Here is a 24,992-nt window from a genome sequence, read left to right as displayed (position 1 = left end):
CGACTTCTTGTTCTCCAACCGGCCACGCTCCCTCCGCCATTGCTTGAGCTCACCATAGCACCACTCGAGGTCACCCCAGCCGCTCCCTCTCCTCACACCTCGGCCATGTCCCCTGCGCTGCAGCTCAATAACGCACCCGTCCGTGACTCAAGCTTGCCACGAGAAGCTCTATTTGCTTGTGCACATGCAAATTTGTCAATGCTCTGTCCCTTTTCAGCATGAGTGATTTTTGTTTCATAAGAAACATATTTCAGCATAAATAGGTGGACGAATCAAAAAATTATGATTATGATTTTCTATACTTTTTAACTTTGCTATTTTATTTTTTCGTGTCTTTTGAAATTAAAGACATCGTTTGTCCCTACCTTAGTTAAATTTTGATTAGCATTTTAAAAATCGTAATATTTAGGATAAAATAAGAAAAGACCAAATACCTATAACCTTATCCACACTCACACTGTCACACCTACACGTGCACCTGCTCTACTCTTGCCCCGAAATCACAGCCTCCTTTGAGTCCCCTTCCCGTCCCTCTCGCCTTCCTTTGCTCCCTTCATCATCTTCGACGTTGAAGAGGTTGACGAGATCGTGGACCCCGATGGGGACTCCCTCATCGTCGACGCCCTCGAGGTCTTCTCCCTGCCGGCTCCTCCCGCGCACACCGCTCTCGCTCCCCATCCTATCACTACACTGTCCCAGTCCCCAATGCTAACCCCAACCCCGATTCCACCTCCGGTGCGGACCTCGGCATCAACAACGCCTCCGCACCCATCCCCGCTGAGTGGGCGGTTGCAGTGGACGAGTACCTTCGATGGCTCAAGTTGCTTCTGCGGCCGGACTGGTTGGAGTCCTGCACTGCGGCACTTTCCCTAGGTAATCAACCACTTTCCCTCCATCTGTATGTTCAGTTCCACCAAAAAGTATCTACTGGTGTCTTTGCTAAAGGCTCTTGCATCGCTGTGTGACGTAGTTGGGTATTTGGAAGTGCATGAAGCCACCGGCGCCTTCTCTGTCACCACGTCCGACGCAAGTCACTGCCATGGTAATGTGTCCATTCTAATTATTCCATTTCTGTTAGTGTCATAACTTTGGTAATCATAAGGGAGTGGAGTTTAGTTTTGGTAATTAGACAAAAATAATTAATTAGGAGCTTCTCGTGAATGCTCTGTAATTTATTTGATATGGAACCTAATAAAATGTATTGTGATCATATCTCTTTGTGTAGAGAACATTTGTCCATTGTTCTGTTTGATTTGAGCTCAGTACGCTCATTATGCGCTTCTAGGAGTGAGGGATGGCTTATGCTTGGCCTGTTTGGTGATTTAAGGGGCAGTCAAGTTCTTGTTTGAATGTCAATTTGGTACCATACTTCACACTTCACACAGGGGAGTGTCGGCTTACACCAACTTGCGTACAGAATTTGCCATTGAAGTACACAACAAAGGAAGGAAAAAAGCATTTGCTGACTTGACTTTATACTGGAGAATTTGCAAATCTTCAGGAAGTGTTGGAGATGAGCACTAGCATCTTCGTGTGCCTTCCCACAGAACTGGTTGGATTGCACCATGTTGATAAGTCCAGGCTTGAGCTCAAAGTTGCCATCGATCTCTGCAGCAGGTCCAGTGCGTATGTTGTCCGCAGTGGGAGCTGAGAACTCGCGGATTGATTTGTTCGCCATGGCTTCCAACTCTGAAGACAAGTTCCGGTGATCTTCTTGATTGGATGAAGCTTCTTGCTGAAGTGTTGATGATCTCTTCTTGAGCTTGGCTCTTGTTTTTCAGAATAACGCTTCGGGATTGTCAACAAAATTTTCTGAAAGATGTCTTCTATTCATACATTACCCTACATAAGATAAAATAGAAAAATATCGGGGTAAAACTGTATGAGAGAATTGATAAGCTCAATCATATTAGTGACGCGAATGATAACTCAAAATTCTATATTCATTCCTCATTAGTAATCAACCTTCCCCGGCAACGGCGCCAAAAATGCTTGTTGGGTATTCTTAACATCATTACCAAAAGTAGACTTAGTTTTCTAATTCTGATAATGGTGCCAAAAATGCCAAACCTATCCCTCATACCACTTAAGCCAAGTTGTCATCCCCAGCATGACATGAGAGACGCGGTATTGAAATATGCAATTGCTCTTCTAAATAAATAATGAATGGGATCTGCAAGCGCACAGATTAATACCGATGTAGCATTTTAACCGGAAAGTATTCCAGGTATCGTTATTTATATTTTTACCACTGGGAAGGGATTAGCAACCATCAATATTGATTACAGAATGGAATATGAGATTGAGTATCTATCATTGCATGTATAATGGAGAATATTTATCCAATTCTTTCATACAGGGATAAGTGTCACATAAAAGATATATGAAGTAATGAATAGTGACAAAGATAATTAATCTGATCAGCATAACTAGCCACATAATAAATATGATAAGCACCTCAATTAGATACTCTAGAAAGTCATTAGCATGGAATTAGAACGAACTACAAGAATATTTCCTAAGTTATTCTCAACTATATAGTCTAGCATTATCATAGTTAGTGCAAGCATACTTAGCAATCATTGTAAGACAAGACTACGCCCATGCATAGTGATATTATCAAGGTAAATGAGAAACATAGCAATCACTCCCCTGTAATAATGTTGCTCTGCCAGCCCAATACACGAGAGGGGGACTATATAAGAATCAATGAAGCTGTCACTATCACGAACTACCCCACGATCTGGCATATTGTGTACAATCATAGATAAATACGGTATAAGCACCACGCCTACACAATATATCATTTACCCATGGATCCGATGGATAAACGCTATACGATCCTAAACATGTATATAGATCCAATCTAACTAAGCCAAGTATATAACCATGATAAACTAAGAACAATATAATCTTGAATATAACCAAGTAGAGCAAAGTCATAAGCAATATATTAAAGTAGAACAAAGTCATATTCATAATATTGAACAACCAAGAAGATTAGAAGAACAATTAGAAGCACAATTAGAGAATTACCAAGAATCCTCTTGGCAGATCCGGAAACCAATCGAAGATTGACTCCTTCTAGTTCTAATCCTATGTAGCTATGCTAATCTAGATATCTAATTGATGTGGTGGCTCTAATCTTGATCAGAGGCTTCTTCTCCCTTGAGGAATAATGAATTAGGGTTGACAGCCTCCCTCCTCCAGGGGCCAGGAGGTCTGGTTTTATAGTCCCTTCAAGTGAATATGGGCCGTTGGATCAAACCGACATTGATTGAACGGTTATCCTTGATCCTTTAGGTCGGTGGAGATTAGTCCCGAAAGAGAGTCCTGATCCAACTCAGAGAGGGGGCGGGCGCCCAGGTCAACTGGGCGGGCGCCCAGTGCCTGGCCCCGTTCGGCCTCCGCTTCCTTCCCGTGGCTTTTGGAGTCTTCTAGATGTAAGATAATTGTGCGGCATGTTGATATCTCTATGTAATCCCGACGTGTCGGCCTTTCTTCCGTATTTCCTGATAACCCCTGCAGAAATAGACAAACACCAAAACTCGTGGAATTCTGTCAGATAAAACCCTAAGTCTGGATGTTGATTTCATTTGGATCCTTTTCTTTGTTTATTTGATAATTAAATTTGATACTTAAGGACCGTCAACAAACTCCCCCAAGCTTACCTCTTGCTCGTCCCTGAGCAAGGATAATCTCAGTGATGGATCAGAAGTTGTTGCAATATCTTTAAAAATTGACGGTACACATGCTTTTAAATAAGATCTCATTTCTGAGTTAGAGTAAACTGTCAAGACTTAAAACTTATTCATTTTACCTTTCACCATGGGACTTGTAACCGTCACTTCTATCTTGAGTAGTTAAAAGATAGAACAGTCTAGTCAAGTGCCATGTCTCTTATTCTTGATCAGCTATAGCTCTGGAGTTTTTGCAGATTTTCAAATAAAACTCAGAGATTCCTTGTATGACTCTCTTAGATCTCTCTTTTGTGGTATTTCTGGATCCTTACCAAGGCAGTGATGGTATATGCCTTCTCTCAAAAAGTATGTAGTATTTGTGGTATGAGGCATTGTGACATTGCCTTCTCTCTCATCCTACTCTAATAAGGCTTTTGATATCTAGAGCTCATAGGTGGGAGATAAAGTATACATACTCACAAGACATTTATTGTATAGTCAAACCATGGATCCAAAGAAACAAATCAATAAGTCAAATCAAGATGTGTATGTGTGGTGAATGAATGGTGTATGGTGATGATGGTGATAACAATGGTCTAAATCTTTTGCTCTTTGAGAGGATACATACCTTCCTTGCTTTTTGAAACTTTGTGAGGAGAATGAGATGCTCTATATTTTATTTTTCTTTCCTCTCATGTGGGTATTTTGTACCCCTAATTCTACTGTCGGACACTTGTCCATTTTTACCTCTCGTCTCACTTTTTCTTTTCTTTCGAGGTTCCGGGCACTTGCCCCTTTTTATTTCCTCGTACCTCTTTTTTCTTCTCTTTTTTTAGAGCACTCATCTCTTGAGATAATATAGCAAGTGGTAGTAACAAGATAACTTGAGCATTTATTTCACAGGGGAAAAATAGAAATATTTTTGCCTATTCTCTTCCGGATTAGGAGTAGAATATTTTTAGGTGATTCTGGAGATGGAAATGAATGGATATATGTGGATGGTACTTCTGGGGTAGAAGCAGCATATGTGAGTGAACGTGCAAGTGAATCTTGAGTTTAACCACATGACAAGCTCCTAAGGGTCTACACAGCTTGACCACACTCAATGCTCATAAGTAGTAAAAAGTAAATGTGTGGATCAAAGTCTAACAAGCATGTATATATGGCTGTGGTAGGAATTTAAACTCTCATCATACAGGAACTCATCATGCAATATGTTAAAGATTTTTAAAAGATAAAATTCTCCAGAATTCTAGCATCTCTAGGAACAGATAAACAGCAGCTCAACCTTCCCATATCATATCCGTTAACAATTTAGACTTCAGATCAAGTTTTCTTCCCACAAGTTTAGGTTTAGAGCAAGCTTTAAATTATAACAGTTATGTCTAAACTTGAGAGAGAACTTCAAAATTTTAAAATTAGGCAGAGCAACTATTCATCATATCCATGCTAGAGTTTTATTATTAAGATTCAGATTAGCATAGCCACTTTATTTATTTATTAAACATACTAAGCAAAAGACATATATATATAAGCACAAAATCTTTATTTGGTTTTCCATAATTATGTATATTTGTATTTTAATATAGTATAAGTATAAAGATAGAAATACTTATCGGGATAAATGGGGGTGCTCTCCCCCAAGCTGAATTTTGACGTAATTTTCCTTGATGTAGCTAGCAGGTGGTAGAGGTGTATTTGAAAGTCAGTAGCATTCTGACAGCGATTAGAATGTCCTCTGTCTGCTAGTCTTCTTGATTCTTAAATTCTGTGGAGCTCAAATAGACAACAAAGCTTGTGGAACTGATTAAGTGTTAGCATAAATATCTAGCCTTTATCATGTTGAGCCTCCTCAATAAATGTTACTCTCTATTTTTATATTTTTATTTTATAAAGCAGAAAAGAAATATTTATTTTATTTTTATGCCACCACAGTGAATGTACTTATGGGTTTTATGCCACTCGTATATTCACATGGGGCTTACTATTTTTTCACATTTTTATTTTCTTTTTAGGATAGTATGAACATGATTAACTAAGCAAAATATTTGAAAATAATTGAAAAGAAAAGGATAACTACCAAGTTTACCTCTTGGCAAGGCGTTCGGTGTTTCTAAGTCCTCCGAACGGGACTCTCCATTTTCTCAATTGTCCTGGGATTCGTTGGGTGGCGGAGTCGGTACTTCCGGCAGCACCTCCTCTTCATGTATGGTTATCTTCTCTTTCCATTCCCGACTCGGTGCTACGGTCTCTTCTGGATAATTTTGTTTAAACTGTACGTCTTCTGACCTTACAACTTCTCCTTCATAGTCTGCCCATCCGTCCTTGATGATATGCCTCCTCTGGTTGCGGTTGCGTCTTTTTCTGACCTGCTTAGATTCTTCAACGATATAGTTAGGGTCAGTAAAATAGCGGCGTACCTTCTCTGAGGGGGAGTGCATATGGACTTCTCCGGTTCCAATGTAGATGATTACTTTAACAGTGCTGAGGAACGGTCTTCCAAGGATGATGGGTGGATTGTATTCATCTTCTCCCATGTCAATAACCTGAAAGTCTGTGTAGACAAAATGATCGTCTATTTTGACTAGGACATCAGTTACTGTTCCTTTAACTTCTCGAAATATCTGATCTGCCATCTGGAGCTGAATGTATGTTGGTTTTAAGGGCATGGTTCCGAACAAGAGCCGATAGGTGACTGCGGCCATTATGTTGACGCCCGATCCGGTGTCGCAAGTCGTCTTATAGAAGTTGTATCCATTTATGGAGCAATAGATGCTTGGCATTCCTGGGTCGTCCTTCTTGGTCAAAAATGGTGACTTAAGTTGATGATCTTGACCTCCATGAATTGCAGTGACCATCTTAGCTGACTCGGTCCACACTTGTTTGTTCCTGTTCCTCCTGTTGGTCCTCTTCCTTGATTCATGTCTGGATTGATCTGGAATTTGTGTAGTCTTGTTCTTGAAGGAAAACGTCTCCTTTTTCCCCTTGATGTAGAAACTGATCTTGGCAGCACTAGCGTAGATGACAGCACCCGAGGTGTTTAAGAATGGCCTTCCTAAGATGATGGGTGCCCTCTCATCATTACCGGTCTCTATCACCACGAAGTCTGCTGGGGCATATAAGGTACCAACTCGGACACAAAAGTTCTTCAATATTCCTTTTGGAAAACTTAATGCCTGATCTACAAACTGCAAACACATGGTTGTCTCTAATAAAGGATATGTAAAGAATTTTTCATAGAGTACCCTGGGTATAATGTTGACACTAGAGCCAAAGTCGCAGAATGCTTCTGGGACGTCCACCATGCCGATGGAGATCAGGATGACGGGGCGTCCTGGATCGCCTCTCTTGACCGGCAGAAGGTCAGTAGTGAATTTAGTGATGGGGTTACTCCAGTTATTACCTGCATCAAACATGTCTACAAGATTTGTAGATTCTAATCCTTCCAGTTGTGATGGTATACCGGGGTTAGTAGTAGGAACAACAGCAGCTATTTGATTTAACTGAGATTCAATCATTTTATTAAAGCTAATTTGATTCTTGATGGCAGTAGACAAATTATCCATTCTATTATTTATATTTTCTAGCATTTTATCATTAGATGCCAATTTCTTAGATAGATTATCCATGAGCTTTCCTTGATTAGACACTAACTCTCTCAAAGGTGGAAAATTATTATTATTATTGTAAGAATTGTTACCTTGATAATTACCTGAGTAGTTAGGCCTCTGTTGATTCCAACCTTGATTTTGTTGAGGACGGTTGTAGTAGTTGTTGTTGTTATTGTTGTTGATGTAGTTCACATCCTCAAGCATCTCAAGACAGTGATTGCCTGAGTGTCCAATATCTCCACACTCCTCACAAGTCATGTGAGAGTCGTAGATGTGCATAACTTCTTTCTTATCTCCAGCTCTATCGTCGAGCTTCTTGATGAGCAGGTCTAGCTTTGCAGACAACATGTCTACCTCCTTGAGTTGATGCATATCTCCACCTCTCTTGCGTGTCTGGGTTCTTTCTTCATTCCAGCTTTGGTTGGACGCTATCTTCTCCACAAGAGCTGTGGCTTGTGATATGGTGAGTGATAAGAATGCTCCTCCAGCTGCAGCATCCATGGTTTCTCGGGCACTGTTGCCGAGCCCATGATAAAACGTCTGCATTAGTAGCCAGCTCTGCATTCCATGATGGGGACATTCTAGGATGTAGTCTTGGAAGCGCTCCCATGCTTCTGGAACAGATTCATCATTTTGTTGCTAAAAACTTGTAATCTTCCCACAGAGAGCATTGGTCTTGCCCATGGGAAAGAACATAGCCAGAAAGTTTATTGAGCAGAGTGCCCACGTAGTATTCTTCTCCTTTGTAGCGTAGAACCACTGCTTCGCTCTTCCTAATAGTGAGAATGGGAAGAGGCGAAGTAGTATAGCATCTCTGGGGACTCCTGATATGGTAAATGTGCTGCAAATCTCCAGGAAGTGTTGGAGATGAGCACTAGCATCTTCGTGTGCCTTCCCACAGAACTGGTTGGATTGCACCATGTTGATAAGTCCAGGCTTGAGCTCAAAGTTGCCATCGATCTCTGCAGCAGGTCCAGTGCGTATGTTGTCCGCAGTGGGAGCTGAGAACTCGCGGATTGATTTGTTCGCCATGGCTTCCAACTCTGAAGACAAGTTCCGGTGATCTTCTTGATTGGATGAAGCTTCTTGCTGAAGTGTTGATGATCTCTTCTTGAGCTTGGCTCTTGTTTTTCAGAATAACGCTTCGGGATTGTCAACAAAATTTTCTGAAAGATGTCTTCTATTCATACATTACCCTACATAAGATAAAATAGAAAAATATCGGGGTAAAACTGTATGAGAGAATTGATAAGCTCAATCATATTAGTGACGCGAATGATAACTCAAAATTCTATATTCATTCCTCATTAGTAATCAACCTTCCCCGGCAACGGCGCCAAAAATGCTTGTTGGGTATTCTTAACATCATTACCAAAAGTAGACTTAGTTTTCTAATTCTGATAATGGTGCCAAAAATGCCAAACCTATCCCTCATACCACTTAAGCCAAGTTGTCATCCCCAGCATGACATGAGAGACGCGGTATTGAAATATGCAATTGCTCTTCTAAATAAATAATGAATGGGATCTGCAAGCGCACAGATTAATACCGATGTAGCATTTTAACCGGAAAGTATTCCAGGTATCGTTATTTATATTTTTACCACTGGGAAGGGATTAGCAACCATCAATATTGATTACAGAATGGAATATGAGATTGAGTATCTATCATTGCATGTATAATGGAGAATATTTATCCAATTCTTTCATACAGGGATAAGTGTCACATAAAAGATATATGAAGTAATGAATAGTGACAAAGATAATTAATCTGATCAGCATAACTAGCCACATAATAAATATGATAAGCACCTCAATTAGATACTCTAGAAAGTCATTAGCATGGAATTAGAACGAACTACAAGAATATTTCCTAAGTTATTCTCAACTATATAGTCTAGCATTATCATAGTTAGTGCAAGCATACTTAGCAATCATTGTAAGACAAGACTACGCCCATGCATAGTGATATTATCAAGGTAAATGAGAAACATAGCAATCACTCCCCTGTAATAATGTTGCTCTGCCAGCCCAATACACGAGAGGGGGACTATATAAGAATCAATGAAGCTGTCACTATCACGAACTACCCCACGATCTGGCATATTGTGTACAATCATAGATAAATACGGTATAAGCACCACGCCTACACAATATATCATTTACCCATGGATCCGATGGATAAACGCTATACGATCCTAAACATGTATATAGATCCAATCTAACTAAGCCAAGTATATAACCATGATAAACTAAGAACAATATAATCTTGAATATAACCAAGTAGAGCAAAGTCATAAGCAATATATTAAAGTAGAACAAAGTCATATTCATAATATTGAACAACCAAGAAGATTAGAAGAACAATTAGAAGCACAATTAGAGAATTACCAAGAATCCTCTTGGCAGATCCGGAAACCAATCGAAGATTGACTCCTTCTAGTTCTAATCCTATGTAGCTATGCTAATCTAGATATCTAATTGATGTGGTGGCTCTAATCTTGATCAGAGGCTTCTTCTCCCTTGAGGAATAATGAATTAGGGTTGACAGGCTCCCTCCTCCAGGGGCCAGGAGGTCTGGTTTTATAGTCCCTTCAAGTGAATATGGGCCGTTGGATCAAACCGACATTGATTATACGGTTATCCTTGATCCTTTAGGTCGGTGGAGATTAGTCCCGAAAGAGAGTCCTGATCCAACTCAGAGAGGGGGCGGGCGCCCAGGTCAACTGGGCGGGCGCCCAGTGCCTGGCCCCGTTCGGCCTCCGCTTCCTTCCCGTGGCTTCTGGAGTCTTCTAGATATAAAATAATTGTGCGGCACGTTGATATCTCTATGTAATTCCGACGTGTGGGCCTTTCTTCCGTATTTCCTGATAACCCCCTGCTGAAATAGACAAACACCAAAACTCGTGGAATTCTGTCAGATAAAACCCTAAGTCTGGATGTTGATTTCATTTGGATCCTTTTCTTTATTTATTTGATACTTAAGGACCGTCAACATTGTTCTCTGTTTTGTGGTCAGAGATATTCTCTCCTCTATGTACCTTGTAGAAGTGCTCTTCTGACTACATGGATAATTACAATTGAGAAATGATTCAGTGATTGCAGGTTATATCTTGCACAAGGAAGCATCCACATACACCATTTGTTTCCTTGCTTGTGATCTGCTTGGGCATGAATGCCAAGGCACAGACCCAGCGGTGCTTCGAGCAATTCCTCTTCGCCGAGATGATCTCCTCAGGGCTGGGGTGCTGCCAAAGGGCGTTGGGGGCATGCATGCTGAGTTCCTTGATGGCCCCTTCATGCTTCAGGTTTGACATTGCATAATCCAATTTGGTGAAATGGTCGCTATACTTTGCCCTGGTGAGCTATTTGCAATTGAGATCCATACTGTTTCTATGCTCCTATTGGTGATGAGAATGTTTGATCGAGAAAATATGAAGTGAATTTAAAAAGTGAATTAACTTTACATACTTAAATCATCTTCAAAATTATGAAGAAACCCAAAGCAATGCTTAAAACATCTTCAAATTTATCTCTCTGTACTTTTCTTTAACCAAGGATTTCCCGTTTCCATTATCAAATGGAAATACACATGCTATTCTCCCTCTTATCTCACTCCAACTGCTACCCTTAATTTAATTTGATCCCGAGCCATTGTATGTATTTGGTAATATCAAACACAAGACATATCCTGGTACAGATAACCTGGTTAGTGTACTCACGCAGCTTTATAGCCAACTGAATGAAATGCACAATTTCTCAAGTCAAGTATCCATCCAGAGTACAATGAAATTTAATTGTCATACTGCAAATAGCAGTGAGTATACAGAGGATGTTTAGTTTCTTAGAACAGTTGCACTGCAGAGCATCAACTGGATGTTTAGTTTCTAATAATGATTTAGAGACAATATTGTTTATCCACTGAATTCTCACACTAATGTTGGCCCATGAAAGTTGAACCAATCAAAATTCAGAACAAATATCATAAGACACAAATGAATATTTAGGGATGTAGATAAAGTCTGAACGAATTAACAGGGTAAGCTTCAATATACAACTACTCGCACTATGACCTCAGATACACCTCTGAATTTTCTGAACTTTGATATATATAGCACTGACTACCATTATTCCTATTCCATAAAGATTTGTGACCAGCTACTGAAGATAATATATTGATTCGCATAGGCTCCTAGTTGGCACACAAAATAAAGACAACGATGACAATGAACAGAAGCAGGGGACTGAAGGAGAATGATGAACACCACAGTTTCACTAGAGGAAGGGAGGGAACACCTGGATTGCAGTGGCCAGAGGACCCCGTGATTCAGCACTGGGCAGGCACGGGCGTCGTCGGCGCGGCGAGGTCTTGGTCGCAGACGGCGGTGGGATCTCACGGCGCGCGTACGTAGTCACACGACCTGTATGGTCACGGACTTGGTCGCCGAGGCCGATCGCGCAGAAAGAAGGTCGCAGAGACGCACGATGGTGATTGCGATCCCACCTTCCAACGTCGAGGGTCGAGCGGATGTCGCACGGAGGCGGCAGCACTGATGATGGAGGCTGCAGGATCCCAAGATCGTGTCCATTCCAATGCCGATGGTCGAGCGGTTCGCACGTAGGCGGCGGCGTTAATGATGATCCCATGCTTGGGGATTTCCTTTTTTACAGGATTGCTAGTGTGGGAGGGCACAAGTGTTTCCTTTACGGTGATTGAGGAAGGGTCCATCATGCAAGAGCGTTGGTTGATCGCAGGGGGTTTCCTTTTACTTGGTTTCCTTTTACTGTGTTACCTTTACGGTGATTTAGGAAGGGTCCATCATACACTGTGTTGGCTGATCACAGGGGGGTTTCCTTTTACAGGATTACGATGCCCGGTATAGCAAGGGGATGGGTGGAAGCGACCTAAAAAAATATCGCACCATTTGGTGGTCTTACTTTTGTTCTTTTTAGTTGTAGAAGATACTCTCTGTTCTAAAATATAGTTTATTATGCTTCTCAAATTTATACTGAAATATAATCCATTCTATGTTGTGCTTATGCACAAATTTTATTTAAAACAAAACCATAATTTGAGAAGAAACTTTTTAATTGGTTTTGAGTATTCTCTCAAATTATCTTAAATCTTTTTAGAATAAATTATAATATAGAATGGAGGAAGTATACTATAGAAATATATTTTATTATAGATTTAAGTATACTTATTTGATAATATAAATATTAATTTTTATTAGCTTATAGTTTAACTTAAAATAAAACGTGAATGACATGTCCTTTGGGATGAAGGTAGTATTTAATTTATAACAAACATCACTATTATCTATATACCTATATCTGTATCTATATCTATACCTATACCTAATACTAAAGAGGCAAAATTTCTGCCACCAATTTTTTTTGATTCAACCTAATCCTAAAGCAGCTTGGCTTCGGTCATCAGCTGTGGCGATCGAGACCAGGGGCACCAGGCTTTTTTTCCCCTGAACAGTAGACCACGAACTGACGTGGGTAGTCTTAAGCGCCGGAAAATTCCCTGCGAGTTATAGGTAGCAAATATGTCCGTACGTTGCAACGGGAGAAAAATATTAAATGGCCATAGAAAGTGATGACATAATGTTACATATCTATTTATATTTATTCTTTTCATAAAATTTAAATTCCACTATTTTATTGATAACCATGACATCTATGGTATTACATAGTTAATATTTACAATAATATGTAGCTTAAAGACATATTTATTTAATAATAAAAATAGAAATTAGTCAAACCTTATCTTACTCTAATATTATCTCTTAATATAGCTTAGTATTATATCAAAACATGAGAAGTTTGTTGCTAATTTTTTTTATTTAGATTAGATTTCTATGAAATATGATATATCAGTTAAATGTGTGTAGATTATGAATACGTGCGCTTATAAAGTGTTCATATGACATAACAACACATCGTGCAAAGGTAGTGTAAGAATCCTCAAGCATAAATTTAGGTAAATTAGTAAATTAGTGAGATATGCAGAAATAGTGCTAAAACTTTTACCACAAATCAAGCATCACATTAAATAGACTACCATAAAAATTTCATAATAATTGGAGCAAGATAACTATAATTTCAATTTTACACTAAAAAAACATAGGCAAGCATCTTCAACAAAAAAATATACTACAATTTTTGATATTTTTTTGTTTACTGCATTGATCTACATATGTGAAGCTGAACAAATTTTTTTTGTAATTTTTAGATTTTTCTATGAATTACTACGCATTTATCAATTTCAGTCGATCAATTTTACACTAAAAAGCATAGGCAAGCATCTCCAGCAAAATAAAATAAAATAAAATTTGTGATATTTTTTGTTTACTGTATGGATCTACATATGTAGAGCTGAACAAATTTTGTTTTGTAATTTTTAGATTTTTCTATGAATTACTATGTATTTATCAATTTTCAGCCGATTGAAATAATAAAAGAAAAGTAAATTGCAGCTGAACAAATTTTGTTTTATAATTTTTAGATTTTTCTATAAATTACTATGTATTTATCAATTTTCAGCCGATTTAAATAATAAAAGAAAAGTAAATTAATAGAATAAATATTTTGTATTAGGCCTTTATAGTTTCTTTAATCTCAATGTGCTGTAATATATAAAGGAGATTTTATATTGGAAATCTAAAAAACTTTTATTTTTTTTCCTCTTTGCTATCGGAAGCCACGATTCCATCATCCAGATGCAGGCGGTCAGAGTCGGCACCGAGGCAGAAAAAATTTTGGCAGATTGAAATTTTTACAATTTAGTAGTAGTATATATAATATAAGGATATATATCCCCATATGTTATAGTAACTCAATTATCGTAAATATATATACATATTATCGTAAATTAGTATATAAAATTATCGTAAATAGAGGTGGCTACAAAATAACATAGTTTGTAGCTAGCTACAGAGTATAATATATATATATATAAGTGCTATTCTACACTCTAGGTGTAGAATAATATTCCACACCGAACTGTTATACTGAGCAAAATTCAGTATCGCTCAGTATTCGTGTTTCAGTATTGTTCAGTATTTCATGGTCCTGAGTGTTGGACAAGTTGATACTTAACACTCTCCAGTACTACTCAGTATTTTTTCTACTCAGTTTTGACTTGCGGTGTAGAATAATATTCTACACCTAGAGTGTAGAGTAGCGCTACCGTGTGTATATATATATATATATATATATATATATATATATATATATATATATATATATATATATATATATATATATATATAATAAACATTCACTTGATCAGGCCATCACGAAAGCGGCGAGTTAGGCCCTGTTTAGTTCCCCATCCAAAATTTTTTCATCCATCACATCGAATTTTTGGACACATGCATGGAACATTAAATGTAGATAAAAAAAATAAACTAATTACACAGTTTAGTTGAGAATCGCGAGACGAACCTTTTAAGCCTAGTTACTCTATGATTAGCCTTAAGTGCTACAGTAACCCACATATGCTAATGACAGATTAATTATGCTTAATAAATTTGTTTTGCAGTTTCGTGACGAGCTATGTAATTTGTTTTTTATTAGTTTCTAAAAACCCTTCCCAACATCCTTCCGACACATCCGATGTGACACCCAAAAAATTTTCATCCCTAATCTAAACAGGCCTTAGAAGGCCCAGGAAGGCAAGGCAGGACATACACGCCTGTACACGACACACGCGTTTCATTTTATCGGGGCTGAGGAGTCGCCAACTCACGACGCCGCCGCCTGACAGTTGACGCCGACGCCTATTCCGAATCCGACGCGGTGAGGCGTGACGGACGTCGCTGCCCTCTAGCCTCCAATTTTTTTACTTTTTGACTTTTTTAAAAAAAAAATCAAATTTAGTCTCCTCCGAAACTTAAACTCAAGTTTGGACCCAGTGGTTCGGCGCCAGGACTCGTGGCTCCGAGGTTAGATATCTCGACGCCATAGATCTTGGCTCCGAGGTGGTAACCCAAATACAGCATGGCAGCGTATGTGGTGATGACGTGGCTGATAGCTCGGCACCACAGATCTTGGCTCCGAGCTCGGAGCCACAGATCTTGGCGTCGAGGTCGCACAATTAGTCGCCACCGGCCCGTGAGTCCCAACTCACTGGCGCCCGTGACCACCAAAAAAATTTCGCTTGGCCAACCCGCTGGTGCCATCGCGCCCCCGTCTGCGCCGTCGCGGCTCCGTCGCGCCCCCGTCGCCAAGCCTTCGGCGCCTCCGTCCCCCAGTCGCGCCCCCGTCTCCCGAAGCCCAGTCGGTGGCCGTCTCCCGAAGCGCAGTTCAATCGGCGCCTCCGTCCCCCAGTCGAACCGGTGCCCCCGTCCCCAAGCCGGCGGCGGCCGTCTCCCGAAGGTAGCCTCGCCCCGCTGCTAGTCCACGGCGGCCCCCGCTGCTAGCCGGCCACCCGGCTTGTGGCTGGCCGGTGGCGGCTGCGCCCTGCCCTCCGCCAAGTCCCGTGTGGAGGTGCCCAGGCCGTTCCCTGCCCCTAGGTGGTCAGGTAATTTTTTAATTCGTTTTATTCTTTACTTTGATGTATTTGTAGAATGTACCTAATTATTTTATTTGTTTATATATATAGGTAATTCAATTTTAGCTATTTAGTTGTAAAGTCGGCGCATATATTTAGTTATATTCAGTTTTACCAAATTGTGATACATATTAAGTGATATAAGTATGTTTCCCAAATTGAGATACATATTTAGCTTATTTAGGTAGTTGGGCAATGTCGGTACCAAATGTAGTTATTAGGTTAGTAATGTAGAGTTAGCTAGTTAGATAGCTATTTAGTTAGGTTAGTTAGTAGCTTTGGAATTTGGTTTGAAAATATATTTGTGTAGTTGACATGACATAATCTGGAAACCAAACTAAGATAAAAATTGATAGAGAAATCTAGAAACCAAACTAAGATAAAAATTGCAATCCTCTATTATTATTAGGGCCTACTAAAGTCTTGTGTCTTGTATGACATTAGCTGTTTGAAAAGGCACATATGTACATCATGGTATTTTTAGTTAGGTTATATTTAGGAAATGCAGTAAGCACATATATTTATATACTTATTATGTAATGTAGAGTTAGGTAGTTAGATAGTATGTAGTTAGGTTAGTTAATAATTTTAGTGTATTAGACCAGTATTAACTTTGGTGTTTTGCATACCACCTAGATGGACAACGTAGTCAACCTTTTTTATGGAGGAAGTTTGGAGGAAGATGAGTTTTGGAATGTTAGTTTTGTTGGAACGCAAAGGGTTCCTCTCATGTTCGATGATCGGCCATTATTTTCTGAGGTGCTTAGCAGTGCTCGTGATGAGCTTAAGTGCAATGCTAATGAGGATGACATCTCAGTTGAGGGGGTACTTCACTATGGTAAATCGGGTCGTATTTTTAGGCGGTTGGTCCCCATTACATCAGAGGCTCAGTGGGACAAATATGTGAAAACTGTGATGAAGAATGACTTTCAATGTTTGGATTTGGTAGTACCGAAGCTGTCCAATAATCTCTCCATTCATGGGTATGCATCCCCTAATGGACATTCACCCACTCATGAGTTGTTGCCAGAACGAGATAATTTGCCAATCCCTGAGCCTCTATTACCGAACCGCGAGGTGGATGGGGAAGATGTGGTTGCGGTGCCTGATGCTCAATCTGCTCCGGATGAGGTTGGTGTATGTCCTGGTGTACGTGCCTCATTTGGCGCTGCTGATGGTTTTCCTGCCCCTCAGGAGATTCCTTTGACCTAGAATCATCCTAGTAAGTGCGCCCTGAACATATTGTTTTTCCTATTCTTCATTACTTTCCTTGTCTCAAAGGTAGCCATGTTTCTTGTTTAAATGCAGGAGACAATCCTGATAATGATGGTTGTGCCCCTGTTCGTCCATCAACCAACATGGACCCAGGGTTTATAGCCTCTAACAGCTTGGATGTTGAGATTGTGGATGATGAGGAGCCTTATGGCACAGCAAGGGCTGTTCATTCTGATGATGACTGTCCCGTTCCTAATTTGAGTGAACAAGAAATGGAGCTCATCAGATGTTTTTGTCCTGATCGTGATCCACTCATTCCTGAGTTCAGCTCCCTTAGTCATTCACAAAATGCTTATGGTCAAGGAAGAGATGATGAGTTGGTAGAGGCTCCTGAGCCAGGCGATAGTGTGGAGATTCAGAAGGGCATGGTCTTCAAGGACTTGCCCGCTTTAAGGAGGTGGTTCCAGGACTATTCTGTGAGACGTAAAAGACCTTTCAAGGTGAGGCACTCCTATGTGGAGCGCCGTTACACGGTGGTGTGTGAAATGGCGGATTGCAATTGGAGGGTCTGTGCTCGCAAACAAAAGGCCACAGGGAAGTTTATGATCACCAGAATTGTTGGTCCACACACTTGTGCTCAGACGGATTTACAACAGAAGCACCGCCAGTTGACCTCTACCCTCATTGCCAGCGCGTTGTACACAACTTTGAAGGAACAGCCAAACTTGAAGGTTAGGACAATTATGGACATGGCTCGGAAAATTTTCAAGTATGACATAAAGTATGGTAAGGCATGGAGGGCAAAGCAACGAGCCTGGAAGATGATATATGGGGACTGGGAGGAGGGGTATGAACAGTTGCCGGCAATGTTCAATGCAATAAAAGTAGCAAATCCAGGCATGCATTATGAGTATATCCCAAAGCCGAATGAATGGAAGGATGGGAGGCAGATATTCTTTCGAGCATTTTGGTGCTTTTCTCAGTGCGTTGAGGCCTTCAGGCATTGTCGTCCGGTGTTATCCATTGATGGTACTTTTTTGCTTGGCAAGTACATGGGCACACTTTTGGTAGCCATTTCATGTGACGCGGACAATGCATTGGTTCCTTTAGCTTTTGCTCTAGTGGAGAGAGAGAACAAAGATAGTTGGGGCTGGTTCATGCGGCTTGTTAGGATACATGTCATTGGCCTCATAGGGAGGTTGGTGTCATATCTGATAGACACCAAGGAATACTCAGTGCAGTACAAGAGCAGATTCCGGGGTATGCACCTTTGCAGCACCGTTGGTGCACTCGAAACCTTGCAGAGAATTTACTTCGGAAGGATGGAACCAAAGACAACTTTCCTCTTTTCAAGGAGGTTGCCCGCATGCTTGAGGTTAAATTCTTTGAGGAGAAGTTGGAGCAGCTACGAATGGCAACGAACGCAGAAGGTAGGCAGTGGCTAAGAGAATTGATGAGAGAACCGGAGAAATGGACAAGAGCATACGATGATGGTGGATGGAGGTACGAGTTTCAGACTAGCAATATGGCTGAGTCATTTAACAGTGTGCTGAAGGGCATACGTGCCATGCCTGTCAATGCAATAGTATCATTTACCTTTTATCGGTTAGTTGCATGGTTTAACCAGAGACACGCTCAAGCTTTGGCATTACGAAGTAATAATCAAAAATGGGCACCTAAACCCAAGAAACATCTCGATAGGGCAAAGGAAAGGGCTACCACACATGACGTCGATTGCTCCTTTGACCATAACACTGGCAAGTACCAGATCACAGAAAGGGGTGGTACAACGACCGATGGTGAGATCAGACCATCAAGGAGTTATATTGTGGTACTTAGTGAATTTTCGTGCAAATGTGGGAGAACCAGGCAGTACCACTTTCCTTGTTCTCATTATATTGCAGCATCTCAGCATCGAAACTTTGCATATAAGGCCCAGATACCCCAGGAGTTCAGTGTTGATAACCTTGTGCAGACTTGGTCTCCCCGTTTTGAGCCTTTCCTAGACGTCGGCCAGTGGCCGCCTTACACTGGACCCAAATACATTGCGGATCCAGGTACTCGCTGGGACAAACGTGGAACCAGGAAGAGGACAAGGCACAAAATGGTCATGGATCAGGTTTCCGGTAGATCTAGGCGAGGGAGAGCAACTCCCTTTCTTATCAGAACCAATGTGGCAAGTGTGGTAGACTTGGGCATAACCAACGTACATGCCATTGGCCCCTTAGTCAGGTGAATTTTTTTTTAACATGTAGGTGTACTACTATCAAAGAACAATTTATTAGTTCATATAAAACTAATCTAGTCTTTCTGATTATATTTCTAGGATGGAGGCGTTCCACATGCTGGAGCCACACTATGAGAAGAACCACCGAGGACGACTCACCGCGGAGGGGGAGGTAATGACTTTGACCTACTACCTATATTTCTTCTTAATTATAACTTGCTATACTGTCAGTTTTTATGACTTGCTATCTTTATATGTACTTGGTCATATCATAATTGCTTCATTCTTTATTAGGATTCACAAATCGCAAACATGTTCTTAGTTATATTTTATTATCGGCTTTTTAGGGGAAAAATTAAAAAAAATGAGAACAGCTTTCAAAGAAATCTTTCACTCCGATCTTGATTGCTTGATCTTGATGGTGGAGCCTGATTAGGTGCTAAAGTAGTTGCAGAAATAGAATCACTAGATGCAGCATTGGTACCCGGAGCACTGCAAGATGCTAAATTAGCAGCAGATATAGCAGCACAAGATATTGTGTTAGCAGCCGAAATACCGCTAGGTGCTAAGTTAGCAGCCGAAATACCGCTAGGTGCTAAGTTAGCAGCCGAAATACCGCTAGGTGCTAAGTTATCAGCTACAGACCTTTGAAGCACTGCAGTAGAGGACACCACATTGCTAGGTGGCAGACTAGTAGTCACATCATTAGCTGGCTGAGCAGCAACCTTCCCTGGAGATTGCTTCCCAAAAGAATGGTGAGCAGGCAAAACTGCAGATTGCAAAGCAGGGGAGGGTGTAGCTGCAGCTGCAGCTGGAGATGCAGATTGGGAAGCACACTGGGCGTGAGATGTATTGTTCTGATGCTTCAGAGTTCGTTCCTGTGACTGCAAGCTGCCTGCACCAGCTTTCTTCAAGCTTGTACTATTAAAACTGTAGTCTCCAAAAGATCTTATAAATGCAGCTTTAAGCGTACTATTAAAACTTTAGTTTCTAACCTTCAAAGAGTTACTATATCATCAGCTTTAACAAATTACCATAATTTAACAATTTCCAATTTTTCAGGAACTGCACCCTCTTCGTCCTCGAACCCACGATAAGTTCGAGGACATGCGGTACGACGACAGGTACACTCCTCTCCTTGAGAGGGCTGGACTTGACGTTGTATCGTTCCAGGTTCGCCGTGGGTTGCCCCCCTTCAACCCCGCGGCGATCTCTAGTTGACAGGTAACTAAGTTACAACAAGCACAAGTTGTGTAGTTTTATTTTTGCATAGTTCTTGGATGAATTCAACAAGAAGTTGAATTTGTTTTACACTAACAGAATAATAGCATTTCTGACTAGCCTGACGACTTCCTGTATGTGCTTCTGTAGATGGAGACCGGAGACTCACAGCTTTCACCTACCTTGTGGTGAGATGACTATTACTCTTGAAGACACACAGAAGTTTCTTGGTGTCCGTATCAGTGGCCGCCCAGTTATAGGAAGGTGCAGTGCTGCTGGTTGGAGAGAGAGAGTGGAGGTCTTCCTTGGAAGAGAGCTTCCTCCAGATACACCGAGTTCCCGCACCTCTGGAGTACTCCTCAGCTGGTTGAGGACTAACTTTGGTCAGTGTCCTCCGATTAATGCAGACGACCAGACCATAACTTACTACTGCAGGGCATGGGTCATGCATCTCTTTGGTTGTGTTCTCTTCCCTGATGGCACCGGAGACACCGCATCTTGGATGTACCTGCCATGTCTTACTGATTGGCACACGGCGGGGGGCTACAGCTGGGGTTCAGCAATCCTGGGCTACTTGTACCGACAGCTCTGTGAGGCTTGCCGCTGGAATTCAACGCACCCTTCCTTAGGTGGATGTGTCTACCTGCTCCAGCTTTGGATGTGGTCTCGTATACCTGTTGGACGTCCCAAGGTTAACGAACCTCGCTAGTGGTTCGATGTTCCTGGCCTTCGTCGTCGGCCGACCTATGCCTACCTATGGGACCAGGTAAAGGGTCCCTTCGCTCGGAGTAAACGCGCCTATGTCGAGTTTGCGAACGAGCTCGACGCACTGACACCAGGGCTGGTAAGTAAGCTGAATTTGACATACTTATTCTGTTTCCCGTCTAAGCACTATTTGATAAATGAAATTATGCTAGGTGACTTGGGAGCCATATGATGATGAACAGTATGCAGACATTGGGTTAAGCGTCATGTGCAAGATGGACGAAGACCTGTACCTGATGCGTTGCCCACTTATCTGTTTCTACGCGGTTGAGTGGCACTTGCCACACCGGGTTGCACGCCAATTTGGGTTGAAGCAACAGTTTCCCATAGAGCCCTTCTCGACGTCAATAGACTTGCACAAGTAAGCTTCTTTGTAGCACTTTATATGGTTTCTGGATTAAGTATCAGCCATACATGGTATTCCTTGCTGTTTTCACTAATTACAAGCATACAAATGACTGGATATTTATTTCCCTGAACATATAGGATCGATCGTCAGAAGCAAAAGAAGGAGACGGACTTTGAGAGCTTGCACCGTCACTACATTGACCAGTGGGAAAATGTTCATGAAAATATTTATGAGAATGACGAACCCCACACAAACGATAACTTCAGAGCATACCTAACCTGGTACAGAGGGGCAACAAGGACCAAGCTGAAGGTGCAATGGACCCAAGCAGACTATGCCGATATTACTTCATCTGATGAGGAACAAACGTCTTACGACCTTGCTACGAGGGAAGGGACACAAGTGGAGTGTGCACCGATCCTGGACCGAGTGGTAATGTCAGCTATAACCCCATCATTTAAATACCATGCTCACTACATAATTTAGGCCTTTGAAAATTAAAGTGCTCAGTAAGTAATAAAGTGCAGCTTTGTTCTGGTTTACAATAAGATACCATGATCAAGCTTTATGGATTACGAAGATACCCTGCATCATTAGACCACCTGGCTGCTGATTATACCTACAACCAAAGATGCTCTCAAATAGTAGCTTTGGTCTAGTACCTTTTATTGTTTCTCTTGTGTACCAACTGCCCACCCTACAACCAAAGATGCTCTCAAAACATTTATTCTTTTCGCAGAAGTGGGTGCATTATTTAGACAGTGTTTTCAAAAAAAAACAGCTGACGTTCAGTCCATATCAGAAAACATTTATTTGGCACATATATGTTGAACTGTTATTTTGTAACTCCTAATTATTTCTGCATTTCTGACTAGTAGGCATACTGTGCTTTCATTTTCAGTAATCATACTTTCAAGTCCATGTTTTATTTTGCAGGGTAACTCGTTAAATAAATCGGTGGTCGAGATAGAACGGTTTCCAAGGACAGGCGTGGACCAGAACACAATAAATACCTTTCTCACAGTAAGTCAGTAATCTTGATGTTCCTGTGACAATGCATAGTAATTGTGCAAATATTTAGAGAGTGGGTCATTTCCTTTCATACCAATAAGCTGTTCTCATGATATTTATAGAGTGTCAATCCATGCTCATGCTGTTAGACTTGCACAAGTAAACTTCTTTGTATTTTATTTTAATTATCATGCTGTTCGATCATTTATATACTGAAAATTTGCATGCAATTATTAACAACTAAAGCAGCACCCTGTTTATCTAGAATTATTCCACTGTATACTGTGTTACTCATCTATCCACATACTACTTTTGTGGATATTGCATGATGTTGATGTGCCATTGAAAACAATATTTGCTCAGCTGCATGTATTCAGCAATGACCTAATTTATTTCTATACAGCTCAGAGGCTAGCACGTAGGCTAAGGCGCGCTGCACGTCGTTGTGGTTGTGGCACTAGCACGGCGATCGACATACACGAGCCACATGCACAGCAATGGGAACGATGGCCCAGCAGCATTTCTGCTCCAGGAGGTATATTTTCATTACATGTTTTCTTCAGTTCAACGGTGCTGCATTATACAATCATGACATAATTTGATCAGTCATTTCCACATCTCATTTCACCTTTTGTATTAAGGTTCTAGAGGACAAAGCTCTTCCACGGGAACTGTCGACACTTTCCAAGTCAACAGACTTCAGGACGACGAGGAACAAGATGAGGAGACCGAAGACCATGGCTATGATGAGCTTAGCGACTCTGAGATCCCGGACGCTCCTACGGATCAGGCAACGCAAGGTGCAGAAACTAGGCGACGCCATCCGCCTTCGAAATACACTCCAGGAACCGGTGCTCTAGGCCATAAGGGAAAGGGTAAGAGAAGGCGGCGTTGAAGATTACTTGTTGGTTCATATTATATGGTCTTCTTGTACTGTCATTATTTTGGGTGGCTGGAAAGTGTGGTAACTTGTAGGGACTACTATGCTGTAAGCCTGTAACTATGTTTTAACTATTTGGGACTGTATGGACATTCTAAAACATTGTTGTGTTGGTTTATTTGGATGACTAAATGTTTGGATTATATTATGATGTATGTATGTAATTGTGGATGCTCCTAAAACAAGGGAGGCTCTGGAAAAAAAATTTCGGACAAACATTCAGAAGTATCCAAATTTTTTCCTTCTACATGATGTCATGGAGCTGTTGTTTGACAGCGTTACTGTTGGGTTCATTCAAAATTTATTGACAAGCTTCTAAATAAATAAACATTATGGGATTTATTGGTAGCATTATGTTTTGATGACAATTGTTTGTGGTTGAGCCTCTGGTTGAGCAGGCTCAACATCGGCATCTAGTTTCTTAGTGCAACCAGTATTATCCTTTGGTTTTCTCGAACTAGCGCCCAAGGTATCTTGGTTTTGTTGTCACCTAGCAGCCTTGGATGTGGCACCTCACTTTTTTGGTAGCCCTGAACGTATGAATATAGACTTTTCAGAAACAGTGAATGAATCTAGGTTGTACATTGAATCATCACGTCCGGAACATTAATCAAATCTAGCCTTTTTAGATGACCTTACAAGTAGATGTTGATATTTGGTAACGCAATTAGAAAATGATCTGCAAGCGCACGGATATCGGTGAGCATTTCACCCGGGAGGTTATCCAGAGTTATCGTATTTATATTTTTACCACTGGGAGAAATGGTGCATCTGACTAACCAAATCTATTGCTACTATCCCTTTAGGCTACAAAGAATGTCTCTCGATGTGAGTGATGTATAGAGAAGACTGCAACCTTAGTCTCGTTCTAACCTTGGTAAGGATGATCTACTGTTCTATTGGGGAGGCTCACGGAATCTAGACAACACAAAGGATGTTCGACCCGCACCTATAACCCTACCCATCCTGCTAACGAGATGTGATCTACAAAGGTAACTCGGAAATGTCACGTTCCTCGCTACTACCACGGTCCAGCTAGTCAGGGGATATCTATGAGTACCCTAGCCTAAACACCGCGTTTACGCTAACAAGTGATTACTCTAATACTCAACCGGAAGAGGATTAAAGTAAACTCATAAACCAAAGAACAATAAAATAAGAACTTACTAGTATTAGAAGTCGAATTACTGAAGAATCTTAGAAGCAAGCCTCAGGTTAGGAGACTTGATCCCGTAGGTACAACTCGGAGTAGACACCGAGAGGCCGGCCTTCCTCCGATCCACACCTCCACTCTATCTCTCTCAATCTAGTAGAAACTAGAAGATCTATTTCTACTTTACATTGGTTGCTAAGCCTAAAAAGAAATATTATTTAGAGAAGAGGTTTTCCTTCGAGGGCACCCCTCAATCTC

The 24,992-nt window shown here is 41.0% G+C and overlaps 1 protein-coding gene across 6 annotated transcripts; it reads left to right on the top strand.

The window, feature by feature from the left end:
• Positions 15,417-23,809, top strand: LOC110435007. Of its 6 annotated transcripts, XR_002452657.1 has the most exons (11): positions 16,506-17,075; positions 17,162-19,300; positions 19,395-19,467; positions 20,358-20,519; positions 20,667-21,360; positions 21,434-21,642; positions 21,768-21,833; positions 21,918-22,062; positions 22,567-22,653; positions 23,050-23,176; positions 23,283-23,809. XR_002452657.1 is itself a non-coding variant. In XM_021460242.1 (10 exons), exons 5-10 carry the CDS (start codon positions 21,488-21,490, stop codon positions 23,534-23,536), a joined length of 834 nt encoding a protein of 277 aa, XP_021315917.1. In that variant the 5' UTR covers positions 15,418-15,823; positions 19,395-19,467; positions 20,358-20,519; positions 20,667-21,360; positions 21,434-21,487; the 3' UTR covers positions 23,537-23,809. The 6 variants fall into 6 exon arrangements, 3 of the variants coding, with proteins under 3 accessions (XP_021315906.1, XP_021315917.1, XP_021315899.1); XM_021460242.1 differs by lacking the exons at positions 16,506-17,075; positions 17,162-19,300 and adding an exon at positions 15,418-15,823; XR_002452658.1 differs by having other exon boundaries at positions 21,768-22,062; positions 23,290-23,809.

Source organism: Sorghum bicolor, chromosome 1 (genome assembly GCF_000003195.3).
Source record: "Sorghum bicolor cultivar BTx623 chromosome 1, Sorghum_bicolor_NCBIv3, whole genome shotgun sequence".
Classification (NCBI taxonomy): domain Eukaryota; kingdom Viridiplantae; phylum Streptophyta; class Magnoliopsida; order Poales; family Poaceae; genus Sorghum; species Sorghum bicolor.
Note: the sequence above shows the minus strand (reverse complement) of the source record. Positions and strands in the feature narration are given on the sequence as shown.

Excerpts from the sequence above, each read along its gene's own strand:
- LOC110435007 (XM_021460224.1), top strand. The coding sequence starts at position 21,488 with ATGTGCAAGATGGACGAAGACCTGTACCTGATGCGTTGCCCACTTATC. Across the intron at positions 22,063-22,566 it reads CACCGATCCTGGACCGAGTG|GGTAACTCGTTAAATAAATC; the intron begins GTAATGTCAGCT and ends TTTATTTTGCAG. Across the intron at positions 22,654-23,049 it reads CAATAAATACCTTTCTCACA|AGGCTAGCACGTAGGCTAAG; the intron begins GTAAGTCAGTAA and ends TATACAGCTCAG.